Source organism: Andrographis paniculata, unplaced genomic scaffold (assembly GCF_009805555.1).
Source record: "Andrographis paniculata isolate CXL003 unplaced genomic scaffold, ASM980555v1 Contig69END, whole genome shotgun sequence".
Classification (NCBI taxonomy): domain Eukaryota; kingdom Viridiplantae; phylum Streptophyta; class Magnoliopsida; order Lamiales; family Acanthaceae; genus Andrographis; species Andrographis paniculata.
Window position 1 is genome coordinate 1,595,574 of NW_026137605.1, and position 14,322 is coordinate 1,609,895.

General features: G+C 36.1%; 3 protein-coding genes across 4 annotated transcripts; 1 reads left to right on the forward strand and 2 right to left on the reverse strand.

Annotated features, from left to right (window-relative positions):
* Positions 1 to 5,052: 5,052 nt before the first annotated feature.
* On the reverse strand, positions 5,053 to 6,056 carry LOC127263786 (uncharacterized). The gene has a single exon (XM_051293006.1). The coding sequence runs from the start codon at positions 6,001 to 6,003 to the stop codon at positions 5,422 to 5,424; it is 582 nt and encodes a 193-aa protein (XP_051148963.1). The 5' UTR covers positions 6,004 to 6,056; the 3' UTR covers positions 5,053 to 5,421.
* A 157-nt stretch (positions 6,057 to 6,213) lies between these two features.
* Positions 6,214 to 7,910, forward strand: LOC127263785 (protein WHAT'S THIS FACTOR 9, mitochondrial). Its single transcript, XM_051293005.1, has 2 exons — positions 6,214 to 6,747; positions 6,916 to 7,910. The coding sequence occupies exons 1-2, from the start codon at positions 6,301 to 6,303 to the stop codon at positions 7,759 to 7,761; spliced, it is 1,293 nt and encodes a 430-aa protein (XP_051148962.1). The 5' UTR covers positions 6,214 to 6,300; the 3' UTR covers positions 7,762 to 7,910.
* A 664-nt stretch (positions 7,911 to 8,574) lies between these two features.
* Positions 8,575 to 14,035, reverse strand: LOC127263689 (DEAD-box ATP-dependent RNA helicase 37-like). 2 transcript variants are annotated; one of them, XM_051292845.1, is made up of 7 exons: positions 13,830 to 14,035; positions 12,640 to 13,431; positions 12,464 to 12,547; positions 11,116 to 11,358; positions 10,364 to 10,531; positions 9,643 to 9,756; positions 8,575 to 9,469 (listed from the first exon to the last, which is right to left on the reverse strand). In XM_051292845.1, the coding sequence occupies exons 2-7, from the start codon at positions 13,381 to 13,383 to the stop codon at positions 8,975 to 8,977; spliced, it is 1,848 nt and encodes a 615-aa protein (XP_051148802.1). In that variant the 5' UTR covers positions 13,384 to 13,431; positions 13,830 to 14,035; the 3' UTR covers positions 8,575 to 8,974. The 2 variants fall into 2 exon arrangements, with proteins under 2 accessions (XP_051148802.1, XP_051148801.1); XM_051292844.1 differs by having other exon boundaries at positions 13,824 to 14,035.
* Between the last annotated feature and the right edge of the window lie 287 nt (positions 14,036 to 14,322).

A 14,322-nucleotide genomic window follows, 5' to 3' on the forward strand; every position in this document is an offset into this window, starting at 1 on the left:
GATTTTGAGTTGGGATTTGAATAGTGAAAATTTTGAATTTGAATAGTTGTATGATGTGATATAAATATGTGTTGATGTGATATTTTGAATGTAAAATTAATTTCTAGTATAATATAAAAAATAAAAAATAGGTGTTTGATTTGATATTTTTGGGGGAAAAAATGAGATGAATAGTGAATTTATAATTCAATCCCCCAAACAAACACGCCTTAAAGTATGAAAATGAGGCGCTGATAAGCACGTTTTAACTCTAAATATGCCGTTGCTACAATAATTTTACTTCAATCATAACTTTATTTTTTACTATTATTCTTCAAATATTCAATTTTTTTTTATTATTTTAAATAATTTTTTATTTTTATAATTTAAAATAAGGCGTTGGATTTCAACCAACGCCAAAAAATATCGCTGGATTTCAACCGACGCCAAATCATCCAACCCAACGCTATTGGGTTGGAGATGCCCTCAGTGCCTGCCAGCTACTTGTGGTTAAATTAACTAGCTACCAAGAAAGACATTATTAAAATTATACTATAGATATATGTATTGTTATTATTATCATTGCTTGATGAGGAATTTGTCTGTCCCTTCCGCTGTCAACTTTTTCTACAGTTGTAATCCTTAATCACACCAGATTTAATTCCATGTCTCGTCTCCACTTTTCTCAGTGTTTCTCTCTATCCATCTTTGTATATACATACATACATACATACAACTTTGACCCACACCCAGTCACGAAACTAGTATCTAAATTCCGGGAGGGCAAAATATTATAATTTATTTAATATTTAGCTAATAAATTTAAATAAATAATAATGACAAAATTAGATATAAATTTAAATAAATTTGGGGAGCAAATTGTATATAAATACATAAAAATTAATATTTTTAATACTAAAAAAAATTAATATGTAGTTCCGTCCCCGCGCACACACAACTCAAGCAATATAACATATGATCAGAATCATACATCAACTACTACTACTACTCTTTTTGTTTTTCTTTTTTATAATATAGGAATCCGCATTTGCATCGATAATACTTGTACAATATGCATGCTAATTCATGTTGTCTAAAGCACTCTTCCCCTTTTCCTCTTTTTGTCTTTTTGTTTTATTATAACATAGGAATTCGCAGTCGCACTCAACAACCTCCAGCCTAACTTGATAGCCTACAAACTAAATTTTACAAGACAAATCACACTAGACAAATCATATGTGACAGACAAAACTTAAAGACGTTGGACATTTGAACTCATGATTTCACAGTCACGAGTCTATCATATACTATCAGATCATCCTTGGATTAATATAATTATGTAAATGGAAGTTTGCATCCAAAAGTCTCCCCCTATTTTTAAATCTATTACTAGAAGAATGTGTTTATTTTGTAGGATGATACTAATTAATAATTATTATAAATTAAGATTAAGATAACTAATTAGTTTAATTACAATTAAAAAAATAAATTAAAAAGTTTAAAATGATATTAAAGTGTGTAATTATTTTCAAAAAAAAAGTGACATGAAATGTGGGACGGACAGAAACGGCAACGTAGACATGATACGTGGGACGAAGGGAATAGTATATTTATTTTACTTTATTAAATACAGAATAACATACGTCGAATATTCACTTAGATATCAATCAATCACATAGAAAAATTGATTATCGTTAATTATAGAATTATTATAGTGCTTACCATTACAATAAAAGTATAGGAAATTATATATTTTAATATAATACACGGGGTGTGTTTGTTTGGGAGTTTGGATTTTGAGTTGGAATTTGAATAGTAAAAAAAATTTGAATTTGAATAATTGTATGATGTGATATAAATAGGTGTTGATGTGATATTTTGAATGTAAAATTGATTTTTAGTATAATATAAAAAATAAAAAATAGGTGTTTGATTTGATAAATAGTGTAAATCCAATCCAATCCCCCAAACAAACACACCACTAGTACATCCAAACTCACCCCATAGTAAGAGCACACAATTGTTTTGACAAAAAAATACTTCTACATTGGTCCTGAATTTTGTGTCAAAATCTCTCTCAAATTCTTTTTTTGCTATTCCTAAATCGTTCACAGTGGCTCTCCGTCTCATTTTTCTTTCTATCTCCTTTTTCAAACCCTTCTTTGCAACTCGCATTTATTACCTACTGAAATCTCTTTGTCCGATGAGCCCATGGCGCACATCGGAGAAGATTGCCGTTGGAAATGACCGACGGCGAATGTCCGTGGACGAGAATCACCAAAACCGATTTGATTTTTTCCATCCAATTTGTTTCGCTTAATTGTTTCCTCATTTTCAAATGTTGGGTTTTCAATGAAGAAATCGATTCGATTTGCCTTTGGTTGAGATATTGAGAAGTTGGATTTTCAACGAAGAAATCGGTTCAATTTGAAAGTGGTGGGAGTTTGAGATAGTGTGTTTGTGCAAATATTTGGATGAAAAAGAAATGAGAGACACCTTCCGAAGTGCTTCGCCTGCACAAAGCGCTTTTAAAGTCGAATCAAATTTTTCTATATACACTAATATTCTTTTTACTACTTAAACTTTGGGTTTGTTCACTTTTATCTTTTTTTACACATTTTTTCAAAAAAATTAAGACAGCATATACATTTATTATTTCTATATTCTATACACAATTTTTCATACCTCACATAAAATAATATCCTTTCAAATTATCTCGCGCAACAAACACACCCTTTGTATTTTCTGAATATATATATATATTACTTAAATAAAAATTGAAACCTACCATGCTAAAAAGAAACAAACCATAACTAGATTCTTAACATAATTGACCACTAGTCCGAATAACATAGGGTATATTTCTTTAGCAATATTTTTCCAAATTTTACTATTTGAACTTTGCGTCTTCCGAAAAAAATATATATTTTTTTTCACAAAATATCTCATTAAACATTATTTTCAGACCAAATCTAAATCATACGCTGCCATAAATTTTAACGATAACACCCATTCCAATGTGTACCACATTTGTTCAACAGTTCCTACAGTCCCAAGTAACAAACTGGAGCCACTAGTACAAACTATAGTGGCCCGAAAGATGAAATGCTAGGGTAGGGTCCTCACTATTTATCACAAATAGGTGGTACGGTACCTACGACCACACTATCCTTTCATCTCCCCCATAAACAAAACCTTGAAATTACCAATTGATAATGCAAAAGAATCTTAAAACTAATGTTCGTTAATGAACCCAACGACTGTGTCACTGTAAAGGAAGAGCAACATATGTTATCTTCGGTTCTAAGGGCCTCAATGACAAAAATACTTCTATTAGTGTCTTATAATACTATTACAATGACATATGTACAAAATAATTATACAAATATAAGAATATTTTAAATGAAAAGTACAATAACGCAAAAGATAAAAAAGACCTTTAGAGCCGGATGGAGAAAATATTATACTCCCCCTGTCATATTGAAAGGTTGTTATTTTTTATTTTCGTCCGTGTCAAAACAAGGTTTCATTTCCTAATTTAGTAAGTGTACTATCTATCTAACATAATAAATATCCTTCCAACTTACACTATATTACACAAATGTCATTATTTTTATATTACTCAATACTAATAGGGTATTTTCGTCTTTTTCACTGCAACTCATTATAATACTAATATTCAAAAATCGTAAACGGCAACCTTGCACCGGGACCGAAAGAGTATTTGCTACACAGATTTACAGAGGAGCAACATCTGTTTCAGATTTAACTGAGGCATCAATTGGTTGTCCAAATGGGCTTTTGACTCTGCACCATTCGAATTACACAAAATCTATGAAACTATGTAACGAACAAGAAGCAGTTTATTACTCCCTCCGTTCCATTTAATATGGTTCCATATAATATGGGTGTATTAGTGTATATACGAAAATTTAGGTAAAATATACTTAGTAATTAATTAAGAAATGTATTTAGTTTAAGATTAAGATAACTAAATAGTTAAATTAAAATTAAAAAATAAAAGAAAAAGACAAATTATGTAGGACAGATGGACTACAATGACAGCCTTTAATCATTCCACAGCTGGGCAGAAGCTCCTAATCCAACAGTTAAATCAATTAAGGAATGAAAACTAAAGACCTGAACGAGGAAGGCCACAATCAAAACCGAAATCCCCAGCCGATTTAGACCATCTTCAACCGGTAAATTTTTAACTTCATAAATGCAGTTGCTATACTATTTTTATTTCAACTATTAACTCTATTTTCATTAATATTCTTCAAATATTCTATTTTATATATTATTTAAAATAACTTTTTATTTTTATAATTTACACTAATTTATTAAAAAAATAAAATAAATAAAAGGCAACAAATTGACGTTACCACAGTGCAACAACAAAATGCCAAAACTTGGCGTTGCTACGGTGCAACAACAAAATGCCAAAAATTAGCATGAGATTTGGCGTCGGTTAGGTTCCAACTAACGCCAAATCAACCAACCCAGAGCCATTAATGGCACCGGGTTGGAAATGCCCTTAAATTTCGGATCAAACATGAGTTAAGTCTTCGATAACTACAAAACATCAAATTTTGAACAATTAATATGCGCAGGTTAACAAGCCACTCTATACTCATTTTGTCTTTCTCACACAGACACGGAGATTCGATTTTTTCAATCAGCCTAAATTCTGCCATACAAAAGTAGTAAGTCAAATTTCATCTTGCAGGGTATATAACAAACTTTAGTCAATGGGTGGGCCCTCGATATGCTAATCCACGAAAAACATACGAGAAATTCTAAGGAACTTATATATAGAACAAGCACGACCCGAGTTAAGTAACTAGAGTTCAATAACAAGTAAGCAAATTGAGTTCATTCATAATAGCCACCAACCTAGTAATACCTATGGGACACCCACACTCAAGGTATTGAGATCAAAACACTTAAAAAGTTCTGAAAAAAATCAATTATGCATCACATTTCGTGAGTGTAATCACTTTCACATTACACGAACGTGCATAATAATAACGATAGATTGAAGAGCTACACAACAAACAAAACAAAAGGCCAGATAGAAAACACATAATTTCACCACTTTCTCACAAAAGAAAGAACTGTAAAGGAAGGTGATTGAATCAGCTACTGCTGCAATTGATTCACCCTCCATAAAGAGTATGAATGTCAGCCTGAATTTTCACCTAAATCTAATATGAAAGTCTGAGGATCTAAAACTTGTGAGACAGATAGATAATCACGATGTACAACTTGATCCTTACATAAATCACATATCAATGGGATCCTGAAGAGTCTAGTGAAAATCCATTGATCTTGAAGTAGAAATAGTATCTAAGATCCTCAATATCCAATAACAAGCATAACAAATAATTAAAAGACGCATAACTAGTGATATTACCGAAATGCTATCAATCTTGTGGCTGGTCAACTGGCTTTAGGATCAGGCATGGGGAATAAGCTAGCACCAGCAGCTCCACGCGGCGGCGCAAAACCCAAAAACTTCTGCAAGTTAGTCCTAATGCTGATCGAACACAGCAAGTACAAAAAGGCCATCGAACAATCCGTCATATCGTCCCCCGGCAAGCCCCTGTGGCTCATCTTCTGCACCAATCTTATCGGAACAAACGGAATTTTGGCTACCACTTTGCCTTCGAACAAACTGTTTAGCAATCCGAAAACCATGAACAAAACTAGGGCAACAACGGCGCCGGATTTGAATTTGAACATGGAGAGATCGCGGCTGGATTCCTTTAGAGAGGTTTCGACGCGGTCGATCTTTTTGGTCTTGGATGACTTCTTGAGGACGGTAGAAGCTGCATCGGTGGTTTTCATGGTTTCGAGCTTTTTGGAGGCTTTGTCGATGGAGGATTTTAGGGATTTATAGGAGGCGGTGCGGTAGATAAGCAGCCAAGAGATGGCTTCGCAGACGAGAGCGGTGCATACGGAGATTCCGAGAACAGTAAGACTGTCGGAGTAGGTGAGTTCTGAGAAGAAGGGGGAAGCCATGGGAGATTGGGAAAAGCTCCACCCGATCAAGATTGACGACGAACAGATGAATGAGTAAATTCCTTCCTTATAATTTTATTGATAGCAAAATGACGAATATACCCCCACCGCAAATCCCTAAGCCCAATTAATGTTACAGGCCCGGCCCATTTTCAGATTCAAATGCCTGAGCCCATTCATATAGGCCCAATTTCAAATTAGCTTCTCGATGGAATTGGGGATTTTTGGTAGGTAGGGTTTGGGTTTGCGAATTGGGGATTCATTCTGCAAGCAAATGACGAGAAGAATCGGTCGGCCATGATCTTCAATTTCCCGTTCCTCTTCCTAGCATCATCAAAAGTACCGCTCTACAATCTCCAACAGTCTCGCTCCATTGCCAGAGTTCGGTTGAAATGGGTGAAAAACCGCTCGCTCGACCACATCATCGACCTCCAAACCGACATCAAAGCTGCGTGCCTTATCAAGGATGCCATAGCCCGCTCCCCTACCGGCTATCTCACGGAGAGATCTCTTTCAGACTCTCAAAAGCTGCTCGGTCTCACCGTTCCAACCCTGCGCTTCGTCCGGAGGTACCCCTCTCTCTTCCAGGAGTACCCTCACCCAAAGTACCCCTCTTTGCCGTGTTTCAAGTTGACCGACGTAGGGAAGATGTTGCAAGAGAAGGAAAATAAGATTTTCGAGGACTGCGAAGCTGATATTGTGGAAAGGCTTTGCCGGATCATCATGATGACCAAAAGTAAAATGGTATAGATTCTTCTTCTTCTTCTTTGAGATATTTGTGGAGTATAGAGATGAAATTGTTCCATGAATAGACTGGAGTGGTTGCTGCATTATAAGTATCGAGCTATGTTAATTTGATGGAGTTCTCTTGTCGTCTTCATTTTTGTCAATAATGCTTTTGTGTCTTCACAGCTGCCATTGCAATCTCTACATGCATTAAAATGGGACTTGGGATTGCCTGATGATTTCGATAGAAACTTCATTAAAAGACATCCAGAACAGTTCCAGGTAGTGAAGGGAACAGATGGGTCAATCTGCTTGAAGCTCGTCCGGTGGCGTGACGAATTTTCAGTTTCTACATTGCAGAAAATGAACGAAAAGAATATGATGGGGGAAGATGTTAATGGTAACAATAACATTGGCCTCTCTGGCTACAAAGCATTCAAGAGGGGAAAGGCTGCATTAGAGTTCTCTATGAGTTTCCCAAGGGGTTATGGGGCACAAAAGAAGGTGAAAGCATGGATGGATGAATTTCAAAAGTTGCCTTACATTTCTCCTTATGAAGATTCAAGGGGGATCGACCCAAATAGTGATCTTATGGAGAAACGTGTTGTCGGGATGCTGCATGAGTTCTTAAGCTTGACCATTTACAAGAAGACAAAAAGAAATTACTTGAGAAGCTTGAGGGAGGAACTGAATCTTCCACACAAATTTACTCGTGTATTTACCAGATACCCGGGAATATTTTACCTCTCGCTGAAATGCAAGACTACAACAGTGGCATTGAGAGAGGGTTATCGCCGAGGAAGATTGGTTGATCCACACCCTCTTGCACGCCACAGAGATAAAATTTACTATGTTATGAGAAATGGGCTGATCTATCGGAATAAAGCTAACGTAATGCTATCTCATCTTGTTGATCTAGATAATGAGAAAGAAGACAATGTGGATGAGGACAGTGATGAAGATGAGTTTGAATTGGAAAATGGGAGTTATGAATCAGGGGATGAAGCTGATTCTGATGAAGAAAGTGGTTGAAAGATTTGTGCTAGTGTGATAGGTGAATATAATTTCTCCGGGGGTGGCAATAGTGGCGGGTTTTGCCCCGTTCCTGGTATTAATAGGGCGGATTTGGGTTCAGAATTTTATAACCATTACGGGATATTAAAATTTTAAAACCTGATCTAGTCCGGGAAGGTTAAGAGATTGATCAAATCCCTCTTCGAATCCGGCCTTCTCCCATTGTTAAAACTTCTAATTATATATCTCTATATTTTTCATTGAAGTTTAACAATTTTCAATGGTGGTGTATTTTTGAACTATCATTTTTCCACTGCTGCCAAGTCAGTGCTATATTTGATGTATTCTTGGTTGAGAGCTTTAAAATATTCGATATTCAATATTCAAAAATTTTAATATTATTATTTCTTTAATTGTTATGTTCAAACAAAATGGCATAAAAGATCAGAACAAAGTACTCTCTCCGTCCCGGATACCCTCCAACATTTTATCACATTATTCTCTTCATCATAATCACTTAATTTTTAAATTATCTTACTTAATATCTAAAAACAACCTAAAAACACGTACCAAAAAAATAAATGTTGCACTTTGTTTGGGACGGAGGGAGGGGGAAGTATTATATAATCATATATGACAAAAATATTATGTCATTCCTAAATTGGATGCAATTTTTTTCTTGATTGATTCAAATCAACAACAAAAAAGAAATTCCCAGCAACCAGAACATTAAATCAAGAAGTTTTTACACCGTTTAACCCACTTGTTAATTTTGATAGATGTGGAGGAGCCTTAAAGTAGCAAGCAAACATGCATAACAAAACTATCAACTATATCAATTTCAATTCCAATTCCAATTTAAAGCAACAAAAAATAATTAATTCTTAGGAAGGATCTTGCTACACCCTCAACACTCTGTCTGTGTCGTAAAGGTACAACAGGCAAAGAGAGACAAGACACAGACATACAAATACAGACCTCTTCCTAAATAGCAACAAGTCAAAAGTGCTTATCATCATCATCAGTGTCTTGTGGTCTATATATCTCATGGAGAATCAATCGCCTTAAATCGAGGATCTTATGCATCTTCTCCCTCCATTGTTGGAGAGTAGGGACAGAGTCAAAGAACAAGAAACAAAAAGGGTATAATAGTAATAATATCATAATGGGGGTACCCACCCACCATAGCCAAATAACATTAAAAGGGTACAACATGGAATGGGGAAGAAGCTCAATCCCAAGCAGACGAAGATCCATGTCCTCCGGCACCACCATAACCACCGCCGTATCCTCCACCACCGCCGTATCCTCCTCCACTTCCGCCACCATAATAGTCATTTCCGCCGCCGCTCCTATAAGACGAATCCCTTCTGAAGTCGCGGCCGCCAAACCGGCCCCCTCCACGCCTACTTTTAGTTCCATATGAAGCTCTGCTTGCAAACCGAGTCAGCCAATCGGGCACTTCCTGATTCGCTTCCTTCATCAAATCCGCAAGCGACTTTGCCATAGACATGTTGCTTTCGTTGAAGAACGCTGTCGCCAGCCCTGTCTTTCCGGCACGGCCTGTTCGCCCTATCCGATGTACATAGTCGTCAATGTCATGGGGGAGATCAAAGTTGATCACGTGAGCAACATGGGGAATGTCGAGACCGCGAGCTGCCACATCTGTTGCAACTAATATTGGAGTGTGTCCACTCTTGAATGATCTTAAAGCCAGCTCTCTTTCCTGCAACAACAGACCAATCAATCAATCAGATTAATCACACAACGAACCAAACAAAAAATGGTATGACAAACAAACGTTCTTTCAGATTCCATCGCAACTTAGAGCAGGTCATCAAAAATCATTCGAATGAACAGTTTCAATATTAAGTCAAGAAATTCTTATAATCTTCTTACTTGTTGTGATCTATCTCCATGAATAGTAGTGGCAGGAAAACCATTGCTGCATAGCCAGTGCTCCAATGAATCAGCTTTTCTCTTAGTCTCCACAAATACTAGAGTGAGAGATTGCTGCACAAATAGGTCAAAATCAGGAACTGTAGGTATAACAATAGAGGATTTGAAAAATGAGAGAGTCAAAAACCGGAACACTGAATACATATCCATTATGAACCATGAAGATAAACATAAACATTGTAGAAGAAACCATCATAGGGAAGAAAATCCATGAGATCGAAGCCTAGGCGAAAGGCTTGCAACTGCAGTAGGTAGTGTCACGAGCACACCTTAAATAAATTAGTCTTAGCTGTTGCTAATATTTGGCACCATATACAGGTAGAATAATTGTCCGTATGAATGAAAAAATGACCAGTCTAAAATTTTATTAACATGGAATATTTCAGCACTTGATTACAAACAACCTGGGCATTCAAACAGACGTAATAGTATTACACATAATATCAGATTCTAACCAACTACAAATGACCGAAACACTCTTAACTAATTCAATGAGCGGTAAAGTATCTTAATATCATTACCAATCCCCTTATAGAATATATATTACATAAATAAATAAATAAACTATAAGGTAGAATATATGGATCAAAAATATAAAAGAAAAAATGAGTGAGATTAAATATTATATGTATATCTTTGCAAGTCAAGTCCAGATTTCTACCTTTCCCTGAGCTCCATTAGCCCTCTGTGCATGAAGTAGATCCATCAAATAACTTCTCTTGTCAGCCTCATGTACAAACTCCACTCTTTGAACAATTAAATCTGTACTGGAACCAACCCTTCCAACAGCCAAAAAGATGTACCTTGCAAGAAAATCAGATGCCAATCTCTGCACACCAAAACAGAAATTTTCAGATTTCAACTATATTACAGATCAGTCTACAAAGCAACTAATCAACTGCTTAGTTACATGTTTAGTAAGGTACATCTTGGATGTGTTTATTTTAACTATATTACAGATCAGTCTACCAAGCAACTAGTCAACCCCAAATAAACATAAGAATATAGATTTTGTTATGCCACTTCCAATCTTGGATGTGTTTATTTTAGTGTACAAGCCAGAAGTACAAGCACACTGTCCATTCAAAGCGCGCAGCTAGTATTCAAAATTTCATTCTAAACGGCAGTCAAAATAAACAATAAATTATTAATCAATCCATGCCAAATATGAATGAAACAAGCCACTACTTAAAGGAAACTAAATCCAGCTACAAAAACTGTTTTAACATGTGAAGGTTTCATGTTTAAAAGAGTGAGTGAGTGAGAGAGAGAGAGAGGAAAGAGAGGCTTCAATGGCAGGATCCACTACATATGATCCCTAATCATCTTAAGAACGGGTTAGTACTGCAAGGAAAGGGAAGCCGACAATATAGAAAACTAAAACCAAAACTAAAACCAATATGCGACTTAAACCTGAATCTCTTTGGGGAAGGTAGCACTAAACAGCATCGTTTGTCTTTCACCACGAGGAGGCATATCCATCTGTTCCACTATTTTCCTGATCTGAGGCTCGAAACCCATGTCAAGCATTCTGTCTGCCTCATCAAGAGCCAGATATCTTATCATTTGTAATGAAACTTTAGCTCTCTCAAGCAAATCAACCAATCTACCAGGTGTTGCAACCAAGATGTCAACTCCCCTCTCAAGTTCACGCAGCTACAATACAAAAGAACTGACAATTAGTATCCTGTGAAAATGAAAAGTGGTCACAAAGATTATATCTGAGTGTGTATTTTGATAATGGCCGACCTTGTGCGAAAATTTAATATAGTAATATTTTCTGTAAATTGTTAGTGAAAATAATAGGAACTTATAAAATGATATATATATGTATATATATCCACAGAAATAGGACTGCATAACACATTCTAGTAATTTTATTGTATACAGTATACCCATGGTACATAAATATTGCTCATTTCCTTCAACCTGAAACAAACTTGTTCAGCATGCATTCTATTTGATTCAGATATAATTTGCATTAACAAATTTCTAAACCCCACAAAAGCAGATAATTACAACACTATCAAAGAGGAGGGGAAAAAGAGAGAGAAATAAGTTGCCCATCTGTGCTTTTTCCATATTAAATTCAAAAGGAGAAGGAAGAAATTAATACTTCCAATATTTAATCAATCAGGAAACAGTAAACTAGGAAGAGATTCGGTACAAGGAAATGGAAATTATGGGTGTGTTTGTTTGGGAGTTTGGATTTTTTTATTGGGATTTGAATAGTAAGAATTTTTAATTTGTTAAGATATTTTAGATATTTAGTAGATTTAGATTTAAATTTGGCTATGTTGTTTGGCCCCTTATTTTGATGATCAATAAAATGCAATAGAATGCATTTGATGTTTTCGGAGGAAAATTTTTTTATGAACAATAAAAATCTGGAGAAATTTGATAAAAGAACACACCCTAGGAGTTTTGAATCAAGTTCGAATTGGAGAATTATCTCTAGAATTTTCGATATCAAGATCATTCAAATTTCCAACATAAACCAATTCAATTTCAATTCCACCCAACACAAAATCAAAGACCTACAAACTAAAAGTGAAAAAATGAGAATCCATTAATTAAAATGTAAATGATTTATCAAATACAATAACACTATATAAGAACTAGTTACCACAAGCCAGAACCAGAAAATATCAGCATCACAGGGAAAATTAGCAGTCAAACAATAGAGGGAAAACCTAACTACACAAGAAGTTATCACCAGAACAAAAAAAAATGGCCTTTAAAAGACGACGCCAAAATATACCTGCTGATTAATTGGTGCACCACCATAAGCAACAACCACTCTGACACCAGTTTGATAGGAAAACTTTTTAGCTTCCTCATAAATCTGCAGGTAGAATGCAATATAACCATTAAAGTCTCCAACTTACAAAAAAAATGGAAAGTTATATAAGAGTCTTCATCGAACAAGAAACCCACCTGAACTGAGAGTTCTCTAGTTGGTGAAAGAATAAGAGCTAGAGGAAAAAAAGTGCGAACACCACGAGGTCTCTGGGGAAACTGGCCCTTCATAATTCCACTAATTATTGGGAAGCAAAAGGCAGCAGTCTTCCCAGACCCAGTCTGAGCACAAGCCATCAAATCCCGACCAGCTAACGAAATCGGTATAGCGTGTCGCTGGACAGGAGTTGGCTTCACATACTTACATCTGCGAATGTTCAAATTAAGAGCATCTCCTAAATCTATCTCTGCAAATGTATTCACAGGTGGCGGCACATTATCCCCGCTTGTCTCCACAGGAATATCCTCATAAGCATCAAAGTTAATACCCGTATTCACCTGCTCCTCAAATACACGATCCGCATCAGCATCGACATTATCATTACCAAAAGGATTGACCTCCCTTTCCCTGCCACCACTACCTCCCCATCCACTGCCGCCACGAACACCACCACCATATCCATGGCGTCCATAATCAGATCTAGTGCCAGCCCACCGTGGACCACTACTTTGTCCACCATAACCTGACCTATCGTTGCCAGACTGAGGTCCACTAAGAGATGGGGCAAGTGGCTCGGCTGCCGGGGGCTTGCCTCTAAGATGAGGCGGTACATAAGCAGGCTTCGTGCGCAGTGATGGGCGCTCACTGCCATCACCAGCCCCCACAGAATTGGAGGATCCAGCGTCAACATTCTCAGCAGCATCAGCCCATGAAGTCCTCATTGCAAGAGCAGTCTCCTTGAATAACCTTTATTATCTGATGCAGAAAACCTACAATAAACTATTTTAGGTCAAGTTTAAACAATCCAGATTATAAATTCTCGTATTTCAGATTCCAAAGGCAGAACTTTGCGGAAAGATAACATAGATTAAAATCATGGATCTTGAACAGAAAAAATAAAATAAAGACGGGAATCAACATGGAGAGCGGGCAACAAATACAACGGGTGAAAACAAAGGACGGGATGATTAGTTTACACAAAAAAAAATAATAATAATAATAATACACTTTACTATTTCAATCGCTGTTTCCCGCAACGATATTGGAAGAAGTTAAGCAGTCAAAACATTGGAAAGAGAAACTGGTATGGAGGAGCACAAAAAAAAAAATGAAAGAAAAAAACGACAGAGAGTTTTAAATGTAGAGAGAGAGAAAGTGAGACCTGAACCTGAAGTTGAGAGCGGGGGGGAACGGAGCAAAACTTTAGTTGGCGCAGCAGGAGATTGAGTGGGGATTGCTTTTGCTGAGGCAGAGAGGTAAGCGACGATTCCAGAAACCCTAGACGAGAGAGAGAGAAAGGGGATAGAGAAAGATGGGACTAAGGTCTAAGTACGGTCGGTCCTAAGGAGAAAGAGTAGAATGAAAGAAAGAAAGTGCGACTCAAGCGCAACTAAGTAATAAAACGCTGTTGCTGTTGGGATTGGGACTCGACGCCGAAGACTTAGGTACTTGTACTCAGGAGTACCACTAATTATAGTATATATTAACATCTTTGTAAATTTATAGTATTTTTTTAGGGTTTGTTCGTTTAGATCAATTTTTTAAAATTTTATTATTTGATTTTGTATTTTTTGAAAAAAAAATATTTTTTTATTTTAAAAAAATATCATATCAAATATTATTTTAATATCCATTGCTTACAAAAATACAAGCAAAACTGT